General features: G+C 48.3%; 8 protein-coding genes across 8 annotated transcripts; 6 read left to right on the top strand and 2 right to left on the bottom strand.

Annotated features, from left to right (window-relative positions):
* Positions 1-14: 14 nt before the first annotated feature.
* EV420DRAFT_1307128 (AAA-domain-containing protein) lies at positions 15-4,066 on the top strand (the record flags this gene model as incomplete). Its single annotated transcript, XM_060468507.1, has 13 exons — positions 15-361; positions 410-1,102; positions 1,149-1,225; positions 1,276-1,593; positions 1,648-1,868; positions 1,915-2,123; positions 2,172-2,328; positions 2,376-2,533; positions 2,587-2,765; positions 2,819-3,060; positions 3,114-3,492; positions 3,545-3,768; positions 3,825-4,066. The coding sequence occupies exons 1-13, from the start codon at positions 119-121 to the stop codon at positions 4,064-4,066; spliced, it is 3,342 nt and encodes a 1,113-aa protein (XP_060331667.1). The 5' UTR covers positions 15-118.
* Positions 4,063-6,547, bottom strand: EV420DRAFT_1536121 (PhoD-like phosphatase-domain-containing protein). The gene is made up of 10 exons (XM_060472855.1): positions 6,420-6,547; positions 6,246-6,371; positions 5,795-6,191; positions 5,319-5,738; positions 5,238-5,266; positions 4,929-5,189; positions 4,647-4,879; positions 4,416-4,595; positions 4,271-4,354; positions 4,063-4,213 (listed from the first exon to the last, which is right to left on the bottom strand). Exons 1-10 carry the CDS (start codon positions 6,495-6,497, stop codon positions 4,093-4,095), a joined length of 1,929 nt encoding a protein of 642 aa, XP_060331668.1. The 5' UTR covers positions 6,498-6,547; the 3' UTR covers positions 4,063-4,092.
* Positions 6,548-6,618: 71 nt separating this feature from the next.
* EV420DRAFT_1620063 (KRI1-like family C-terminal-domain-containing protein) lies at positions 6,619-9,014 on the top strand (the record flags this gene model as incomplete). The annotated part of the gene is made up of 8 exons (XM_060475538.1): positions 6,619-6,727; positions 6,774-6,965; positions 7,019-7,071; positions 7,120-7,520; positions 7,579-7,824; positions 7,880-8,073; positions 8,162-8,514; positions 8,565-9,014. 8 exons carry the CDS (start codon positions 6,619-6,621, stop codon positions 9,012-9,014), a joined length of 1,998 nt encoding a protein of 665 aa, XP_060331669.1.
* A 162-nt stretch (positions 9,015-9,176) lies between these two features.
* EV420DRAFT_1269027 (uncharacterized protein) lies at positions 9,177-11,217 on the top strand (the record flags this gene model as incomplete). Its single annotated transcript, XM_060467474.1, has 3 exons — positions 9,177-9,659; positions 9,711-9,999; positions 10,052-11,217. 3 exons carry the CDS (start codon positions 9,177-9,179, stop codon positions 11,215-11,217), a joined length of 1,938 nt encoding a protein of 645 aa, XP_060331670.1.
* Positions 11,218-11,291: 74 nt separating this feature from the next.
* On the top strand, positions 11,292-12,900 carry EV420DRAFT_1641683 (uncharacterized protein; the record flags this gene model as incomplete). The annotated part of the gene is made up of 5 exons (XM_060477268.1): positions 11,292-11,531; positions 11,583-11,636; positions 11,684-11,771; positions 11,825-12,204; positions 12,262-12,900. 5 exons carry the CDS (start codon positions 11,292-11,294, stop codon positions 12,898-12,900), a joined length of 1,401 nt encoding a protein of 466 aa, XP_060331671.1.
* A 296-nt stretch (positions 12,901-13,196) lies between these two features.
* EV420DRAFT_1641684 (BAR-domain-containing protein) lies at positions 13,197-17,498 on the top strand (the record flags this gene model as incomplete). The annotated part of the gene is made up of 16 exons (XM_060477269.1): positions 13,197-13,219; positions 13,271-13,439; positions 13,488-13,628; positions 13,682-13,801; positions 13,853-13,991; positions 14,045-14,175; positions 14,227-14,466; positions 14,516-14,731; positions 14,793-14,808; positions 15,120-15,133; positions 15,192-15,292; positions 15,345-15,496; positions 15,545-15,704; positions 15,759-15,866; positions 15,915-16,064; positions 16,118-17,498. 16 exons carry the CDS (start codon positions 13,197-13,199, stop codon positions 17,496-17,498), a joined length of 3,261 nt encoding a protein of 1,086 aa, XP_060331672.1.
* Positions 17,499-17,693: 195 nt separating this feature from the next.
* EV420DRAFT_1536152 (DUF1168-domain-containing protein) lies at positions 17,694-18,491 on the top strand. Its single transcript, XM_060472856.1, has 2 exons — positions 17,694-17,998; positions 18,051-18,491. Exons 1-2 carry the CDS (start codon positions 17,705-17,707, stop codon positions 18,417-18,419), a joined length of 663 nt encoding a protein of 220 aa, XP_060331673.1. The 5' UTR covers positions 17,694-17,704; the 3' UTR covers positions 18,420-18,491.
* EV420DRAFT_1536153 (uncharacterized protein) lies at positions 18,492-20,008 on the bottom strand. The gene is made up of 3 exons (XM_060472857.1): positions 19,212-20,008; positions 18,723-19,157; positions 18,492-18,670 (listed from the first exon to the last, which is right to left on the bottom strand). Exons 1-2 carry the CDS (start codon positions 19,865-19,867, stop codon positions 18,851-18,853), a joined length of 963 nt encoding a protein of 320 aa, XP_060331674.1. The 5' UTR covers positions 19,868-20,008; the 3' UTR covers positions 18,492-18,670; positions 18,723-18,850.
* Positions 20,009-20,047: the final 39 nt, after the last annotated feature.

Genomic DNA, 20,047 nt, shown 5'->3' on the forward strand with positions numbered 1-20,047 from the left:
TGGAAAAAAAGAATTGAGATCGACTTTTGGCATGTGACCTAAGTAATACCTCAGACTCGGGTATGGCAGCCCCACCAACGCTGGCCACCCCTGCCGTCGTTTTCTCTTCTCTACCACCATGAGTCTTTTCTTTGACTCGCCCTTTTCCGTCCATGCTGCCTTCATCGTCAGGGAAGATGCCGAGCAGTCAGACGACACTGTCCTTGTCGGTCACGACCTCTGGGATGCATTATCCAATCAAGACGCGTCGTCAACCTACAGAATCGGTGTATCGATATCGAGTCTCGTCAAGCGCACCTCGGGATCCCAGATTTCACTTTCAGCTGTCTCATGCTGGGCTGTTCTCGACGACAACATCACAGTACGTCGACTATACAGCCATTTAGTCAAGTTATTCATTCATACCCAGGCGGGACAAATAGCTATTCCTCAAGCATGGATCAGCATATATCCTCGTGTTTTTTACCCCTCTATGCGGAAGCCATCCAGTCCACCCTGCCTTTCCGTCTCGCCGGTTCATCTACTACCTCTCACGGAAGTCTTTGTTACTGCATTATCTCAAGAAGCCTATGACATGGCCCAAGCTCACCAGACGCAGCTCGAAACTTGGTTTTCCCAAGGGCATAAGATCCTGCGACAAGGTACAGTGTACACATGTAACGCCAATAGCCTAGGACGCGTGAATGGCTACATCAACCACGAAATGAAGTCGCTCAAGTATCGTCTAGACACGTTGGAGCCCGTCTTGCAAGGATTTTCAGACAAAGGGCATACCGCCTTCGTTATATGTCCGTTAGCAGACGAGAATCTTGACCCCACTGCGTCGGAATCCGAAGAAAGCACAGATTTAGAGAGAATAGAAATTGGCGAAGATTTCTTAGCAAGTTCGGCGGGTCTCTCTTTCGATTTCCCCTCCGATACAGAAATTGAGTTTGAAGACCATCTTGACAATATGCACTGTAGCGGACAACACCACTCTTCACCTCAATCTACGTTTCATGTTAAACCATTATTGGAGCCAATCCAAGAGCGCCTGGATGACTACACTCTTTATATCCGAACATCCGATCTTGGTCGCGTCGGTGTCCTCAACGGCGAGTGGGTAAGTCAACGAATCCTGCTGTCCTACTCTGGCTTAATACGAACAGGCCGTAGTACATTTGGCAGGCTCTTCAAAATATCGCCTTGTTAGGGTTGTTGCCGATGACAGCATAATCTCTTCAACGTGAGGTTATAGAAGGTTCTTCTCCAAGGCAGTCTACTCATTTCAACCAGTGGTTGTGCTCTAGGCTCCTCCGTCCTCCTCCATAACATTTGCGGAGAATCTAGTCCTTCACTATCATCCACTATCCAGCTTCATCCTAGCCCTTTCGGTTCAGGGAGACCCACAATACCCGTCGCCCGATCTATAACTGTTGCTCGGGTGGCCTCACCCATATCAGTGGATCGCACATATCAGACCCTATTTGTGACCGCTTTACAACGTCATTTCGAGGGCGCACCGACTTTGGTTAAAGCAGGAGACATAATTGCCGTTGCTCTGAATACCGACGATCAATATGACAATGCGGAGTGTGACAGATACCCATTATCGTGAGATTTGGGTTTTCCGTGATTCTCAACGCGGTACTCAATTACATTTTTCAGAGATTCTGCACCGGGCCGTGCAAATGAGGCGGTCTTCTTCGTGCTAACCAACATTGACCACGACGTAATATCTAACGAGGCAGTTTCTCTATCACCGGACGCTTATGCCGGGGCAACACTCGGCGAACTGGGATGCTGGTTCGATTCTTCTGTGACGCGCATGGTACAAACCGGAGTGGAACATTGTCGGGTACCGGACGCTTCTGCATATCTTGGCTTAGGTATGCCCCGCATTAGTCAAAATTCCTTCTGGTCTCATAAGGACAGATGTTCAACCAAAAGCTTTATCGTACCCTACCATCTCTGATCCAGATTCTTCCTTTGGAAAACTATTCTCTATTGCATCAGTGGTACTGGGGAAGCACAGCGTCTCTTATAATCTTCCCCTCTCTTTTCTGCTTAGTGGCGCGCGGGGAACTGGCAAATATACTTCTGCCCGTAGCGTGGCGCGCCTACTCGGTATGCATGTTCTCGAAGTAAGTAGCTTATTTTTTGCTCTTTGACAGTTCGTGAACGTAATACAGATAAATTGTTACGACGCTGTGGGTGACAATGATACGCAGACCGAGGGTTTACTCCGGGCGCGGTTTGAGAAGGCCACAGACTGCTCTCCTTGCCTTCTCATCCTACGGCAACTTGATGGGCTGACCAGTAATTCTCAAGGTCCTGATTCGAAAACAGGTATGCCCGCATTCCTCTGTTATGTACATGCTGACAGTGCTTCTTAGGATCTCCAATGATTAATGTGCTCCGAGATTGCCTTGATCTTGTGCATCAGAGCTGGAAGATAACGGGTTATCCTGTTATGATATGTGGTATCACAAATGAATCTTCTAAGCTGCCCCCAGCATTCGTCGCTCTTTTCAAGCATGAAATCACCTTCGAGGTTGATCCCTCCCGAATTTATGAACGAACTTTTCCTTACTTATAGATGACTAGGCTCCAAATGAAGTTGAACGGTACGAGATACTACAATCTCAACTTGCAGGCAAAGTGGTAGCCCCCGACGTCTCTGTGTCCGCTTTGGCAACACAAACAGCAGCCTTGGTGGCTGGAGATCTGGTAGATCTGGTAGTACGTGCGGAAGCAGCTTCGATCGAGCGTGCGGGCTCAAATGGGTATGTTTTAAGAGTTTGCCCTTTTATCCACCCTGATTCGTCTTTACTCACAGGGATTACGAACATGTTTCCGATATAATCCAAGCAGGAGTTGCACTATCGAATTCAGACTTTGAAGGGGCCCTCGGGAAAGCCAGAGCATCGTATTCCGAAGGCATTGGTGCGCCGAAGATCCCTAACGTTTCTTGGGACGATGTCGGTGGTCTGGCTCACGTCAAATCCGATATTCTCGACACGATACAATTACCGTTGGACTACCCCGATCTCTTCTCAGACGGGTTCAAGAAGCGATCAGGTAAACAGTGGACTCAGTATCGTCCGAGGCTTAACCCTGACCGACTCGGCTAGGTATTCTTCTCTACGGACCTCCTGGAACAGGGAAAACCTTAGTGGCCAAGGCTGTAGCTACGTCCTTTGCGCTTAACTTCTTCTCCGTCAAAGGCCCTGAGCTGCTTAATATGTACATCGGAGAATCGGAGGCCAATGTACGGCGTATCTTCCAGCGTGCACGAGATGCAAAGCCATGCGTCATATTCTTCGACGAGCTCGATTCGATAGCTCCAAAGAGAGGCAATCACGGTGACTCGGGAGGTGTCATGGATCGTATCGTTAGTCAACTTTTGTCTGAACTGGACGGCATGTCGGGAAGTGGAGGCTCGGATGTCTTTGTCATTGGTGCTACCAATCGACCTGATCTATTAGATGCTGCATTACTGCGCCCTGGAAGGTTAACTCGCAATTTTATGCTTTTTCTGGATCTAATCTAAACGTGTTTGCAGATTTGATCGTATGTTGTATCTAGGTGTAAGCAAAACGCACGAAGAACAGCTGCACATTCTCGAAGCACTGACAAGAAAATTCCGCCTTCACCCCGATTTCGATTTGAGTGTTCTGGCTGAGCGATGTCCCTTCAATCTCACTGGTGCCGACTTCTATGCACTATGTTCCGACGCTCTTTTAAACGCCATGACGCGCAAGGCAGAAGAATTGGAACAGACAATCAGTTCGTTTCTTGTAGTGCAGCTAATTTTGTGCATGCTAACAATACCCCGTCGTCAGCTCGGCTAAACAGCCAACCCGGTGTACATCAGCATCCATACCCTTTGACTCCCCAATATTATTTAGCGGAGGTTGCATCTCAAGAAGAGATCAATGTCATAGTAACCGAAGGCGATTTCACGCTTGCTCTCAATCACTTGGTTCCCAGTGTTAGTGACGCTGAAATGAGGCATTATGCCAATATCCAGCAACAATTTTCGCTTGACCGATCGGCGCGACCGCAGTCGACGAACTCGGAGTAGAAGCAAAGAGGAACAGTGTATTTTTATTAAAACCATTTACTAGGATGTATGCCGAATTTATTGAACACGTCCTTGATACCTGTCGAGACAAATATGCCCAGAGCCGTAGACGAGTGTATTTTCACCGGCGTTCCATCCAAAGTGTAACTATGTCGAGAGGTAAACACTGTCCGTATCTGAGAGAAGACGGAGGAGCTCTCTCACCTATACGCTGTCTTGCCGTCGATGGTGAGCTTGACGCGTAGGACCGGCTTTTCCAAGTCCGTACTATCCACCTCGATGGTGGACCTGGATGCAGGAATGAGATTAAAGGTATTCGCTGGATAGTCACGGGAGAATGTGAACGAACCATTTGTAGTTGCCGGAGGGAATGTATTTGAATACACTCTCCGCTGGAATCTGTTCTTCCACTGTGATATATTCTGGTCCCTCGCCGGTCATGTTCAGTTTGTGTTTAATCCTAGTGATGACCTCTGCGCCTTGCATTTTCAGTGTTCTATAGAAAGGAATGTAGAACATGCTGAGAGGGCTATGGAAGATGTCAGATATTGAGTAGAAGTGTCGCACACCAAAAGACTACCTTGTAGAAAATTCTCGCACGGTATGAAGACTTTCGTGATTATATTCGATGGCAGCAAACTCGTGGCGATCCCCAGAAAGAATTATTACGTTTGGCACGGAGTGCATCGCTTGCAGTATAGAGGCCCTTTCGGCAGGGAAACCAGCCCAAGAGTCCGTAGCAGCGTCATGTCCCCAAAGCGTTGTGAATGGTACTGATGTTACTACGAATTTGAAGATGGCTGTTTCGTTAGCCTAAAACATAAAGTTGTTTAGTTAGAAATGGAACACGTGCATGATATACCTTCGAAAGCCAGTTATAGAAGGCCGCCAGTTGAGCCTCACCAAGCATTCCACGCGCATTTAAATCATCGATTGCAGAAGATCGATAGCGGCGTGTGTCCATGACGAAGAAAGCAGAATCACCGTAGCGAAAATCGTAGTAATAGTGACTTTCGTGAATCGGATCGTAATTCGAATTGGCGTTGTAGATTTCAAAAGCATCTGAGGCATTGGGAAAAGGTGGTTTGAGATCGTCCCCGTCACCAGCGTAGTTATTGAGAATCTTCATGACGCCGTTAAAGAATGTTCAAGCTGTTGTGCACATACACACCTCGTGGTCATCATACGTGTGAAATATTGCTGAGCAGTTGTTAACGAGCTCATTCGTGTTAAAAGCAGCTTTAAAACTCACGCAAACGCTCATAAATCTTTCTAAAACTGCTGCTTTGATAGTTTCTGCGATATAGTCTGCGATAATCCTCCAGGGTGCTTCCTGTGTAAATCGGAACATCGGCATAGATAAAATCGCCAAGGAAAAGCAAGAACTCTGGCAATATTGATCTCTCTTTTGCTAGTGTCTTATTCCCAGAGACATCTGTGCCATTGGTGGGACTAGATGCAGATTCCTTCGGATACAGAAGGTCACTGAGTATGTCATAACCTTTGATTCGTCGTCCTTGGAAAGGGAGATAAGGGAAATTCGTGGTCATGCATGACGACACCAAGAAACTGAATTTGTTTCCATTGGGGAGGCGAGGGTCAGGGAAAGTATGAAATTTAATAGGTGTGGAGGGGTAAGGTAGTAGCGTTCCATTAGTCGTTGCAAGCGAGTCTAGGAATTAGCGGCAAGTTAGATCTGTTGGGATAGTGAACGAGACAATGACGCACATTCGTAATGGCTATTAGGCCAAAGTCCTTTAATCCTAACGACATCTACCCAGTCATGATTTTCATCAAAATTAAACAGGGGACCGTCATTCCAAGATATTTCTTTGTCACTTGGAGACCCGGACTTGGGTGCCTCTCTCCATACAATGCGTATGGATTGGGTCATATTGTCTATAGGTGGATAACGAGCAATAACCTTGACGTTGTCCGGATAGACAGCGCCGACGCGGGTGAAGACGACATCCGAAGCAGAATCTAAGAATGGGGTACAAAGGAATTCGGCAACGGCGAGAAGAAGAGCAATATTGATTGCGCTGTTGATCCAGCGAACTCGACGCGATGACGATGGAAGCGACAGAAGAATGTTTAACACAATGTCGTCGCTTTCAACGTATACCTGCGTAGGACATTCTCGATGAGCCTTCCAAATGATGATAGGGAAAGGAGCTACCGCTGCTGTACGACCCTTGTTGTCGCTTACTTCCTTGTGCTCTGAAGGAGACGGTAGCATCCATGCGGTAATAAGCCATGCTGAGAAAGCAATTGGCAGGATAATTGCAAGTATTGGAGACGGAATCTGTCTTTCATGGGTGAGGTTTCCTGTTCATATAGTTTCACCACTGACCACCTGCAGAAAAAGGTAAACAAACACCCGGAATATCGCAGAAAATGCAGCTGGAATCAGCGCCTGAATGTGCCGCATTGCTACGGTGGGGGTGTCGTCGTCGTAGGTGGTGCTGGTAGCAATGAAAGCCTTGCGGAATTATGTAATGCGATGGAGACGCGCCCGGCCCGGACATCCTTTTTTTTCTTTCATACCAACGATGTTGTCAGACTCGGAATCAGATAACGAGTCGACTCACCAGCTTACCATTAACGAACATTATGCAAAGGCATTTCAATACAGAAAGGAAAGAGAGGAGCTCGAAAAGCGTCAGTCCACTTACTGAACCACCTGTCAAAGTCTGACGGCCTGTAGTGAAAGCCAAGTATGGTTCCGACGCTGAAGAAGACGACGACAACGACGAGACCGACTCAGAGTCAGCAGAGTCCGAAGATGAAGATGGAGAGGAACTAACACCCGCTGTCGATGCCGCAATTCTGAGGACGCTGGCTCGAATCAAGAGGAAGGATCCAGACATATACAATTCCGAGAAAAGTATTTTCGGAGGTGCGTTTGTTCGTTCTAAGAGAAGAAAATATGTCTGATTCGTCTTTGTTTAGAGGAGCAGACGCTTTCAGTCCCCTCACAGCCGACAGCACGAACAAAAATCAAAGTAAGCTATTTGGCTGTCGATGGTTCAATTTTAAAAAATTTTACACAGCAATCCAAACCTGTCACTCTACGTCAAGTTGTACTTGAATCTACACTCAATCCGACTTCCCGTTCTCCATCTCCTGAGCTTACACATGTCGAAGCTCAACGCGAACTTCGCAAGGAAACAATAGCTGCTTTTCACGGAGGCGAGGCTGAACGCGACGATGACGATCTACTTGTTCCTCGGGAGAAGACCAAAGATGAACAGGAGGAAGAGGAAGAAGAATATCGTGATTTTCTGCAGCGTGAAGTCGGTGGTGATCTTAAAGACTTGATAACTATTCGGGATAGCGAAGACGGGGACAGGGAGCCTAAGCAAGAGGATACACCGAAGAAGTCAAAAAAGAAGAGCAAGAAGACTGCCAACAAAAAATCCAAAGAGGAAGAAGACCAGAAATTCCTCATGAAGTACGTCCGACTGTCTTATATTCGTCTATTCGACACCTGTTGACCGTCCATCCTTCAGCTATATTCTCAACCGAGGTTGGATTGACCGATCTTCAACACATATCCCGACGTATCAAGAAGCAACCTCTAGTAGAACGAAAGGTAAAGGTAAAGCAAAGAAGGAGGAGAAGGACGATGAGGACGAGGCTGGTTCCACTTCTGACAATCATGACCTACCTACGGCTGACCCCGAAATCGACGAAGACGAGTTTGAAGACATTGTGGATAGATTCGAAAGCTCATATAACTTCCGATTCGAGGAACCGTTCGTCATCTTCCTCTCGTTGTATACACCTGTGTCATTCCAACTGTCTTTACAGTGATGCAGCAGAGATCAAGGGTTACCCTCGTAACATCCCGTCCCTTGTACGACGAGAAGACACTACAAGAAAGGACGCGAGAGAGCGCAGAAAGATGAGGAAGGAGGAGGAGCTCCAGAAAAAGAAAGAAGAAGTTAGAAGGCTCAAGTCCTTAAAGATGAAGGAAATACGAAACAAGTTGGACAGAATCGGACGTGAAGGCGGAAAGAGCTTAGAAGCCGACCCAGGCGCGTTTCGCTTTGATAGGTCATAATGAGAGACTGACATCGCATGTTTTCACAGCTCTCGAAGCGCTGGATTTGGATGCGGACTGGGACTCTGAGGCTCATGACGCCCAAATGGAAGAGCTTTACGGCGCAGATGAAGAAGTGGAGGACGTCGAAAAGCCCGTGTGGGACGACGATATTGACATTGGTGACATTGTGGTCTCAGATGATGAGCAAAAGTCGAAAAAGAAGAAGAAAAGGAAGAAAAAGAAAGGTGTTGAGGAGGAAGATGTAGGCGGTGTAGATGTCGACGCTATGGATGCTGACCTGGAGCATGGGGACGAGGAGTGGGACGGAACAGAGGAGATGCGGAAGAAGAAGTTGGATGAATACATGAATGAACTATACGAGCTTGACTTCAATGATATGGTATGTCCTACCTATCTTTGTGGTGCCCACAAATGACTTGCTGCTTCTAGGTCGGCGGCATGCCCACGCGCTTCAAATACACTCCCGTGCAAGCTCAGAATTTTGCCTTGACTCCGGCTGAAATTTTGATGGCTACAGACGCTGAACTCAATGAATATATGGGTGTCAAGAAATATGCGCCGTATCGAAAAGACAATACATGGGACGCGAAGCGTGGCGAAAAGTTGAAGGAACTGAAGAACAAAATTGCGGCGAGGTCTAGTGCCGGCGCCAGTTTACTTGACGCCGAAAAACCAGCAAAGAAACGGAAAGGGAAGAAGGAGCGCATGCGTTCGAAAGCGGGAGCGGCTGCAGATCAGCGGTTTGAGGAACCAAAGGATGATGCTGTCGTTCCCGATGCTAACCTCAAGCGAAAGCAACCGGATGAGGACGCAGCTCCAGAGCAGGGAAAGAAGAAAAAGCGGAGACATCGGAAAAATGCAACGGAGATAAGTAGCTGACTGTTAGTTTCAACGGTTCCAATATAGTGCATTTCAATCTGTTAAGAATAGGACATGATCACGAACAGATCAACGGACCGCTCTCTTCTTTCCGGACCGGATTCAAAGTCGATCCCCCTACTTAAGTGAGTTTTCCCGCGTTCCCATATGCACCCATCACCCATGGAGACGTTCGGAAACACTACCCCCTTCACGCCGAATCCCATACAGACCAGAGACGACCTGAAGAAATTCCTTGTGAATATTCTCGATGCCCTTGAGAAGCACACTTCGCCTGGTGGTGCCAGAGTCCACATCGGCCATACTGGAACACACTATGACGAGGCCGCTGCTCAGTTGGAAGGCTTCTCCCGTCCTATCTGGGGTCTTGCATCATTACTGTGTGGTGGATATGAATACCTCGGAGCCTTACGATGGGTTAATGGCTTGAAGAATGGGACCGATCCTGATAACGAGGAGTTCTGGGGGAACATGCGAGACAAAGACCAAAGGATGGTCGAGTGTTCAGCCCTAGGTTTCTCCATTGCAGTTGCCAAAGAGCAACTGTGGGATCCCCTTCCTCCGGAATCCAAGGTCAAAGTTGAAAATTGGTTAGGTGGCATGAATGACAAGGAGATGCCTAACACAAACTGGCTTTGGTTCAGAGTGAGCTATGTATTTATTTCCCTAATCCATATTTATGATTCTCTCCATCAGGTCTTTGCCAACTTGGGTTTATCAAAGGCTGGCTCGTCCCGTTTCGATGCGGAACGGATGAAAGCCGACCTGGACCATCTCGACACCTTCTATATCGGCGATGGATGGTCTCGCGATGGCCCAGAGGGTGTCGTCCAACTCGATTATTATTCATCTTCGTTTGCGATTCAGTTTGCTCAGCTTGTCTACTCGAAACTCCAGCAAGGTGAAGATCCCATTCGATGTGAAGAGTACAGGAACAGAGCGAAGCAATTTGCATTGGACTTCGTGCACTACTTTGACGGAGAAGGTAAATTTATGTATTTTCCCATGGACCTTGATATCATACTCACGGAAGACAGGTCGTGCGATCCCCTTCGGCAGAAGTATGACTTATCGCTTTGCAATGTCGTCATTTTGGGGGGCCGTCGCCTTCGCCGATGTCGAACTCCCAGCTCCATTGACCTGGGGAGTCGTCAAAGGTTTACAATTGAGGAACGTCAGGTGGTGGGCCAAACAGGCGGGGGCATTCAATGCCGACGGTACCCTCACCATCGGCTTCTGTTATCCCAACCACAACATGACGGAGAACTACAACTCTCCCGGATCTCCGTACTGGTGTTGCAAGTCCTTTGTGACGCTCTCCCTACCCAACAACCATCCGTTTTGGGCAGCAAAGGAAGAACCTTACCCTCTGACATTGCTTGAGACTACGAAAATCCTGTATCATCCGCTGCATATCGCAACCAACGTTGGAGGGCACACCTATATTCTATCATCTGGGCAACAGTGTTCATACCCTGTCAAACAGGGACCAGCAAAGTACGGGAAGCTTGCTTATTCCTCCGCCTTCGGATATAGTGTTCCTGTTGGAAATGGAACGCTAGAGGAATTGGGAGGCGACAATACGTTAGCTCTAAGTGACGATAACGGAGAGACATGGAAATGTAGAAGAGACACGAGAGAGGCTAGGATTGAGGGTGGCAAATGGCTGAGGTCGATGTGGTATCCCTGGAAGGATGTCGAGGTTGAGACATGGCTTGTGCCGCCACAGCAGGACTCACCGCTGTGGCACCTCCGTGTGCACAGATTACGGACGGGGAGAAACTTATTATCTGCTGAAGGCGGATTTGCGATATACGGACAGGGAAAGGACGGGAGAGCTCTAGACTTCACAGTAGGTGGATCGGAGGCTTTTGGAACACTTGAGCGCGATGGTGAAGGTCGCGCGGCGTCTCGTGCTGGCGTCTCTGGAATCGTTGATTTAGGACCGTCTGGCGGAAGAGTAGGAAAGGCGCTGAGAACAGACGCGAATTCCAATCTGATGGTCCCAAGAGCTGTTTTGCCAACGTTGCGGCAGGAGTACTTGGGCAATACAAAGAATGTCTGGTTAGTCACTGGCGTGTTTGCCCTTCCAAGCGTTGGCGATGAAGAAGGTGCCAGGATCGGATGGCTCGCAGAGTGGGAGAAACGGCCGACAGTTCCAGCAGAAATAGCGACATTAATGCAGCACGAAAACTCATTGTAACGATACTGGGAAATTTCAAATTATGGTTTGGATTAATATTGAACAAAGGTACTTATGTTTTGTCTGTTATTACCATGTCAACCCTAGGTGTCCTTGACACTCGTCCTCTTTCCGAGCTTCGCCTCAATGATACCGAGTTTGCTCAGTTCCGCAAGGATGCCCCACCTTCAAGCACGTACAAAAGTCTTGTTGACCAACAGTCTCCCAGACTCAAAGTCATTGGCTTCAATGAAGACACAAAGAACGTTTTGAAGCTGTCCAATCCCCAAGGCGAGGATTATGTCGAGGTGCCTTGGTCGTCAATGGACAGCATCGTATGTTTCAGTTTCAGCTTAAAAAATAAGATTTTGCTCAAGTTTGGCCAGCTTTGGATTGCTCAACGGCTGGAAGATATCATTCATGTTTCCCTACACCACTTTGTACATTTCTCTCTTTTTCTTCTTTATTCCTCCCTCATACTTCCCAGTTCCTAGCGACTGACGACGGTGTGGTTTTCAAGGGCTTTGGGGAGCTAGTATGCACAGTCAACGCGTTCAAATCCAGAGACCAAATAGGTGGGTGGACTTCCTTCTCGTGCGCCGCTTGCATTTTTTACAGCTAGCATTAGTTCTTACTCTTCTCACTCACGCGGACATGCCCACATACATGTCGTCTAATCTCAAAACCCATTCTTGGTGGCATCTTGAGTCCGACACAACCGATTCCCTTGACCCCCTTGAAAAGTGCAATGCAGAATTCCACTTGATCCAACCCGAAAAATCAAAGGATTGGTCGGCATATCTCGAACAGAGAAAGAAGGCTGTTGAAGGCTTTGAATCAGAATTGAGCCAGTTCGTAGGAGAAGACCTTTCGGCCTTCCACGAGCATATTGACAAAGGTGTCTGCGCTGCACTGGCTGTCACGGATCTTGAAGAAGATGAACAGAGCGTACTTCACGACACTGTTGTCCCTTTAAGTGTCGACGGTTCTGATGACGGATGGGGCAATGTATATCTTTATGGACATGATCCTGAGAAGTCAACTGACAATTGCTCAATATTGCAGGTCTCTCAGTTTGATGTTCTCTCCCGAATCTACTCCCCCACACGCCCTAAATCTGTGGATGTCTATTTGGAATATTATTATCGCACTCGGTACAGCTCGGTTGAGTTCTTTTGTAATGTCTGGTATCGCGCCAGCACCAAGATGACTCCCGACCTGAAGACCAACATCCCCCGTGGCCCGCGTGCGATGAATGGATTTAGGTCCCTGGTGTCCCTTGGTCTTGAGGACGTTCCACCTGGCAGAAGGTGGCGAGCAATCGACGAAAGCGAATGGAATTTGTCGCCCGATCAACTCCGTGGTCTGCATGCGTTGCTGTATGGAACGGGATCCAATGGTGTTGCAGAGAAGATTTCACACCTTGCCCTCGTGCGACTCCTTCTGGGATCTGTTGGTTTTGTGCTTGACATTGCAGAGCATGATGGAGAAGAAGACGAGCAAATACAAGTCGCGGAATTGAGGTGGGAGGGTACCGACAAAAGTGCTCGTTGGCTGGGCAGCAATATTCGAAGGGTTTGTGGTATTTCAGCTCTCGAACAGGATGCCCACGACACCGATAATGAAGTGGAGGAAGATGACGACGAAGAGTATTCAGATGAAGAATATGACCCTCGCGGCAGAGATGGATGTTCTTACCAATAGTATATTTCATGATCTTGAAGCCAACAAATGTGTACCACGTTAACTTGTCAAATCCTTGGTATTGTAAATGATATTTTCTAACATACCGCTATATTCTGTGCAACTCGGAATTTTGATTCATCGCAGTATCAAACTCCCCAAGTCGTGTACTACAATTTGACTGCCGGTTCTTCCGGCCCGGAACTCGTGACCTGTGACAGCAAGTGACAATTGACCGCCTGCCCCACAATTGACAGTCTCTGCAACTCCCATTCTTCCAAGTCCCAAACAGATTCCAATAGCAACACCTCTTCGCGATGGACGGGACAAAATCTGCAAAGTATACATTCTTGCATGATTATTACTTCTGATAATGACTCTTTTTGTTCAGGCGACGAAAAATAACCGACAAAACGCTGCCTAATGTCGTTCTTCAGAACCCAGAATTTGCTCAAGATTCGCAAATGTACCAGGATCTCTTGGAAATGGAACATAAATTGGACTGGACGATGACTAGGAAGAAGGTCGAAATTCAAGATTCGCTTGCTCGGAATCCAACAGTATGTATCATGCATCACATCCGAAGGCCCGCTCAGTTTTCGAGGTAGACTACGCGAACACTGCGACTCTTTCTCAGCCATACAGTGTCTTCGCAAATATGGCAAACAGGTGGTGAACAGATGGCCAACTTTGAAACGGGAGAAGGCATACCAGCCTGGAGCTTCAAGATCGAAGGTCGCCTATTGGAGGTACGTGCGTCCTACGTCAGTCAAAGGCGAAATCTTATATACCCTTTATTCAGGTTGGGAACCAACGAAGTAAAGACAAGGCGCCGACGCGAAAGTTTTCCACATTTATCAAAAAGATGATTGTAGAATTGGACAGGGATGCCTCGTTGTTCCCAGAGGGAAATATAGTTGAGGTCAGTTGTAGGCACTCACCCTGAAGCTCTTCTGGGCTGACATTAATACAGTGGCCTCGCGCAACCGGACTTCAGAACCCTGTTTTGGATGGGTTCACCATTCGGCGGACGGGGGATGCAGCCGTCAAATTACGCATTATCTTGTATCCAGATCATTTTCCGGAGCAGTACAAAGTCAGCCCCGAACTTGGTATATCGCTCAAGTCACCACATGTCAGCTCGTTTGACCATTGTTCTTTTCAGGTGAAATCTTGGGTATCAAGGAGGAGAGCCGTGTCGGCGTCATTCAAACACTTTGGAACTATATCAAACTCCACGGTCTACAGGATAAGGTAGATCGAAGGCTAGTACGGGCTGATGAAAAGTTGGCGCCGGTGCGCGATGATCTCATTTTCAATACTACACTATACTCACCTCTTCCATAGATATTCCGCTCCGAAAACATCCCCTTTCAAAAATTACCCGACCTAGTCAACCAGTATCTATCGACACCAGACCCTGTGGTTTTGTTCTACACCATCGACCCTTCAGTGCCACCTCCAGATCGGCCCACTGCCTGGGATATAGAAGTGAAGGCAGAAGACGTCTTCCTCAAAAATCGCATGAGCGTCATGTTACAGACGAACAGGGAAAGCGCTCAGAACCTCGCCAAGCTAGATGAAGAAGTCAACAATTTGTATTTTCTCTTAACTTTGACACTGACCTCGATTCCAGATAGCTCTTCATGCACAATCACTCCATAATTCCCACTTGAAGCGTACCTTTTTGGAATCGTTCGCTAAGAAGCCTGCGGAGTTTATACAGACTTGGCTGGAATCCCAATCGCGTGATCTCGAGACCATTCTGGGCAGCGGCCCGACGGAGGGCCTGACAGTAAGGCAAGAAGAACTCCGGCGGAGCGAGTTTTTCAAGTTGCCATGGGTAGAGGAGGTGAAGGCAACTTTCTTTTTATCTGCTTTGTAACTCACTTGATATTACCAGGCTGTTGCAGTTCAAGAAGGATTACGGTTAGCTGCAAAGGGCATGCAGTGAATTGTTTATTCGGGAGCCGTGTCGCTATCTTTTTGCTTTTGTATTTGCCTTGTATGGACCCAGATTAGCCTTATAATAATGCAACATGTGTGTTACTATAGCTCCATGACCCACCAGCCAATCAGCAAGCTTCGGCATTCTCCGCATCAGGCTTTGAATCCATTTATTGTAATTCATGGTATCACTTGTACTTGTACGCCATCGTATCCATTCAGATGGCCAGCAAACAGGCAAGCCCATCTTGAATACTCTACCTTGCTCTCTACTGAACTGCTCATTCAGCTAGGTAAATTGCGCCAGGTATGTCTTCGATGAGCCTCGACCGACAGTGACCCTAATTCCGCCATCTTGGCCACAGTGGGCAGGGGAGGTAATATCCTCTCGTGAGAAGACGACGGTTACAGAAGAATTCCATGAACTCGAGCTGGATATCGAGAAACGGAAGCTTGCTGCTCAAAAGTGCGTCCGGCATCTCCTCTTCGTTCAATATTGGCTAATGTGTACCGCATAGACTACATCTTGCGTCCGAAGACTATCATCATGCCCTCACCAAGAAGAAGGAAAGCGAGTCCCTCGATAACCCGGAAAAATTGCTGCCTATCGACACTCTGGGCGTTGTCATGATCGTCCACGGTGAAGAATACGGGGATGATTCTGCCCTCGGTTCGCTGCCCGCCACTCTGCTCGTGCCACTTGCTTACTATTGAACAGGCGCCTCGCTTATAAAGCTGGGTCGTGCTCATTGCAAGATCGCCACGTTACAAGAGGCCTACGCGCTAACTCTTCGAGATACGTACCTCGCGTCACTTGAGAACTTTGGTAATGAGGTCAAAGAGTACGAACACCAGAGAAAGAAACTAGAGAGCAGAAGGTAGGTCTTTTTGTATCTTTCGGTACAAGTTCTAATCACTCCTTGTATCTCTAGACTCAGTCTTGACGCCGCCCTAACGAAACAGGAAAAGTTGAAGAACAGTAAGAAGGAGAAAGATAAAGTAGAAGCGGATGAAGAAGTTGAGAGAGCGCAAGCCCGATAGTGAGTTTGTTCTTGACTCTTCTTTTCCCTAAATTCGACGGTGTATAGTGAGGAAGCTGCCGAAGATGTGCGGGCCTACATGCAAGCCATCCAAGAAAGTGAAATAGATCAGCTACGCGAATTGACTGGCTTTCTGGAAAGCGAGGTCAATTTTGTGAAGCAGTACCTAGAGGTCCTACATGAGACACAAGCAGAATGGTAGGCATGCATGCTATCAGATATCCTAGACTTGCGACTAAAAGGCCTCATAGGTCCAGCACCTCAGATGTCATTCCTCGTCGAGCAGAAGGGCCCATGCATACTTTCTCTCGTTCTAATAGTACCAAGACTCCTAAGCGTCCCGTGCAGAAGAGATCTTGGTCCAGCCGCTCAAACCCTCAATCTACATCTGCAGACTCATCTGACGACGAGCGGACAAACACGTCGTCATCAAGTCGCCGCCCGTCCACTACCCATCGCCGCACCGATTCTGCGGGTACGGCAAAGGCTTCTTCTCGTCCACCTTCTCGCCCTAGCTCGCGAGCGTCGAGAAAGCGATCGGACAGTTTAGTGAATCCAGACTCTTCGATGAGAATGAGCGTTGCTGGTTGGGCTAACAGTGCAATGGGATCTGTACGAGGAAAGAAAAAGGAGAAATTCGCATCGTTGCAGGACGACGACGACGATCATCCGCCAGGAAGTGAAGAGAACTCACCAGTTTCCAAGTCCCCGAGCTTCACTAAGACATTGCGACGGAAGTCGCAATCCAAAGAGGCAGCTCCGAAGGAGCCCTCTCGCATTCTGAAGCCACCCTCCTTGCAGGAAAAGAAGGTTGTGCGCGCTCTGTATGATTTCAACGGCTCCTCCGATGAGCTATCATTCAAAGCGGGCGACGAAATTGTTGTGATTAACGAGGTTCTTGATGAGTGGTGGATGGGTCAGTTAGATGGGAAGCAGGGATTGTTTCCGACGCCATACACGGAGGCTATCTCTAAGAAGCCAGTGTTATTGAAGCGTTCTCGCAGCGGAAAAGCTTACGAAGAGGATACTGCCTACATTGCTCCATCGTTCCAGTCTGACGACGACTCGCCGGATGAAGGATATAGAACGAGTGATCTAGAAGAAGAAGATGCATATAAATCCAAGCCTCTGAATCCATCTCATAGCCCTTTCTTTGGGGGTCCTCCAGACCACGGCCTTGCAAGTACTGTAGTGGACGACGATGAAGACCACCTGATGCCCTCGATCTCGCGTCATGGTTTATCTGATATTGGACCAAACCGGACAGCGGAGCCTACTCCTCCAGCGCTCCCAATGCGCAGATCATTCACGACTGACGTCCTTGCGACTCTAACTCCCGGAAAGAAGGCTCCCCCTCCCCCTCCACCACGGCGTAGCGCTACCCCCAGCACAACCCCCAAGATACCTCCCCGTAGGCCCAGCGTTCCGGCGTCGTCTTCATCACCGAGTTTGTTGTCTCCGCAAAATCGGACAGAAACGCCTTCGCCCAAGAGCAGCTTGGGTTATGATGCCTCTCCTTTTGATAGCGTGTCGGATCTGTCGCTTCCGAGTTCGACAGCCTGCAAAGAGTTCAGACAGAACCCCTTCAAACCCAAGGGCATGTGTAGTAATTGTTTTGAATATCATGCATAAGCCCACGAAGTAGCATAATATGTATACCCTAATTTTTTGTTCACGGATACTGTAGACTATGTATTAAGGGATCTACTATAGGATAGTGCATACTTGTACGTTGAGGAAATCGACAGTGTTTGTATTAAGTAGCATCGGCAATCGGACCGGTAAGAAACGAAGTCAACGTGACTGAACGGTACTTACCTTTACCTTGTATCCGAACGATGACTACACCCAATCCACCCGCCGCGTCGAGCTCAACGCCTCCAGCCAATAGACATGCTCTTACCGCCGTCGAAAAGCAGCGTATGCAACTGGAAAAGCTACTCAAAGATCCCACAAAGCCTGCATTTTTGCCACCGCCTCCGAAGGAAAAAACAATCCGTCCAGCCCGAGAAATGATGAAGAACGTGCAAGGATCCAGCGCTGGTGCAGGAAGTGGCGAGTTCCATGTCTACAAGGCCAGTAGACGGCGAGAATATGAAAGGTTGAAGCTCCTGGAAGAAACTGTGCAAAAAGTACGTGTCATTGCCCTTCCGAGGTTGACATATTTTACCTACGTGAGCTTAGGAAACAGACGAGGCAAATTTCGAGAGACGGAGGCAGGAAGCTGCGGCTGTGACGGAGGCCAAAACAGCTAAAAACCGCGCAAAGCGGCAGAAGAAGAAGGAGAGATCGAAAGCGCATGGCGCTCAGACTACAGAATCGCTGGGAAAGGGTGGCGACGACGCTGCTGCTGCAGACGTGCCTATAAAGAAACGGCGGCTTGTCAATGGGAAGGAGTTGGTATTCCGGAGACCAGGTGAAGGTAGCGACGAAGAGAACGAGGATACCGAGCCTGTCCCGGGGCGAGAACCCCAGGACGTCCCACAGGACGTTCCTTCCAATTTGCCACCGGTACTAGATGAGCCCAAGATCATGATACATGAAGACGATTAATGTACGTCGCCTTCGGCGCGCCAACTTTTGTATTATATACCAACATTGCTCTTCTCATTGCTGCTTGTGTCAAATTCTATGCATATCCAGGATGCCATTGTCAAGATACATCGGAAAACAAACTATCTAGAGGATGTGAAATGGATAATTGGAAGAGCATTGGACACGGATAGGATGGATGGGATAGGTGTCGCAGATATTCATAAAAAGGTGTCGCACAACGATATTTGAACATATATAAGAAAGGTGACCTGAAGGAAAACAGTGATGAGAAATGGGAAAAGGCACTGGCCTGAAACTCACAAAGAGACGTGACAAAGCGATGCAGAGAAAATTGGAAGGCAGAAAAAGACTGTGTGTGAGATGAAGGAGAAATTTGAGAAAGGAGTCAACAGCGCAAGCAATGCTGCAATTCGACGCAAAAATGCATTTTACCGCTTAGATCGTTCCGTGACCTTCAACTCATCTGCAAACAGTTTGGTGGGTTGAACTTGAAGCGATGCCTCATTGTCGCTATCATCTGCAAACACGTCAGAGAGCACAGCGGAGGCCTTGCTTGTGTCGACTTTGGTGCCTTTCCTGTGTTTCTTTTTAGGGAATAGGACTTTGGGAGGGCACCTCAAGTCGGGCGAAAAATCGATGTGTTCTGGCGGAAGCAGAGAATTGGGAGTCGGAGACACGGGGCCTTTCTTGACGGGATCATAGTAAGGGTTGGGGAAGGTCTTTCGAACACCGCGACTGACAGTATAAAGTTAATAACGCGAATAGCGAAGGGCTGCAGGAATCACTTACTAAACGAATGTGACAGTAGGCTTTTCTTCGTAAGGTCGCTCGACCAACGATGAGCCGTCATCCTCATTGTCACTAGCATCATCGACGCCACCAGGCGTATCCAGAAAAGGGTTGTTGGGAGAATCTCGGATTGGGTGCTGGACTCTGTTTTTTGGGGTCCGTGGTGGCGACGTGGTGGTGGGACTCGCCGACCGAACAACGGAAGGCTTTGCTGGTGCAGGCTTGGTCTTTCTGAATGAAGGCGGCGGAGAGACGAGGGAAGAGGTCGACTGTGCTCGCTCTCTTTTGCGGAAGAGCAAGGGTACAGGCGAGCCAACAGGTGACTCTGACCGTCGCGTCGCTGACGCGCTCTGAGCCTTGGCTGAGGTTCCTGTTGCCTTGGTGCTCTTCCCACCAGCCCAAAAGACGTCTTCATCGTCAAAGTCCTCCTCCTCTTCCTCCTGGATGTCGCTGATACGCCGCTTCTTGTTCAACCACGCGACTTCATCACCACTGTCAGCAGTGTTGTCTCCATCACTTTCGTCAGAAGACGCCTTGGAGCGTGCGGTGCGCCTTTTGCGCTGGGTACGCGGGGGTGTCGGGAGAGATGCCGTTGACGACGACCGCTTCAATGGACGAGGTACGGGAGGCAATGCCACCGGGGAAGAGTCGAGCATCACGACGAAGAGCGAGTATATACGGCGTAAGTTGTATGAATGATGATGGGGATAGCAAAGGTAATAGAGAAAGAGCAACGGGGGAGGTGCAAAAAGTAAAAGGTGTACTTATTATCGAGAAGAGGAAGGTCCAAGTTGCTTGTGCATAACAAGTGCAAACAATTCACAGCCACTCCCATT

The sequence above is a fragment of the Desarmillaria tabescens genome (assembly GCF_030435595.1).
Source record: "Desarmillaria tabescens strain CCBAS 213 chromosome Unknown EV420scaffold_14, whole genome shotgun sequence".
In the NCBI taxonomy this organism is placed as follows: Eukaryota; Fungi; Basidiomycota; class Agaricomycetes; order Agaricales; family Physalacriaceae; genus Desarmillaria; species Desarmillaria tabescens.

What these genes read in the sequence shown, in the direction of transcription:
- EV420DRAFT_1536121 (XM_060472855.1), bottom strand. Translation starts at nt 6,497, where the DNA reads ATGCGGCACATTCAGGCGCTGATTCCAGCTGCATTTTCTGCGATATTC. An exon ending in TCTATAACTGGCTTTCGAAG is followed by an intron (nt 4,880 to 4,928) that starts GTATATCATGCA and finishes TTTATGTTTTAG; the next exon opens with GCTAACGAAACAGCCATCTT. An exon ending in CCCTCCGGCAACTACAAATG is followed by an intron (nt 4,355 to 4,415) that starts GTTCGTTCACAT and finishes TCCTGCATCCAG; the next exon opens with GTCCACCATCGAGGTGGATA.
- EV420DRAFT_1536152 (XM_060472856.1), top strand. Translation starts at nt 17,705, where the DNA reads ATGACTACACCCAATCCACCCGCCGCGTCGAGCTCAACGCCTCCAGCC. An exon ending in TGGAAGAAACTGTGCAAAAA is followed by an intron (nt 17,999 to 18,050) that starts GTACGTGTCATT and finishes ACGTGAGCTTAG; the next exon opens with GAAACAGACGAGGCAAATTT.
- EV420DRAFT_1536153 (XM_060472857.1), bottom strand. Translation starts at nt 19,867, where the DNA reads ATGCTCGACTCTTCCCCGGTGGCATTGCCTCCCGTACCTCGTCCATTG. An exon ending in CCTACTGTCACATTCGTTTA is followed by an intron (nt 19,158 to 19,211) that starts GTAAGTGATTCC and finishes TTATACTGTCAG; the next exon opens with TCGCGGTGTTCGAAAGACCT.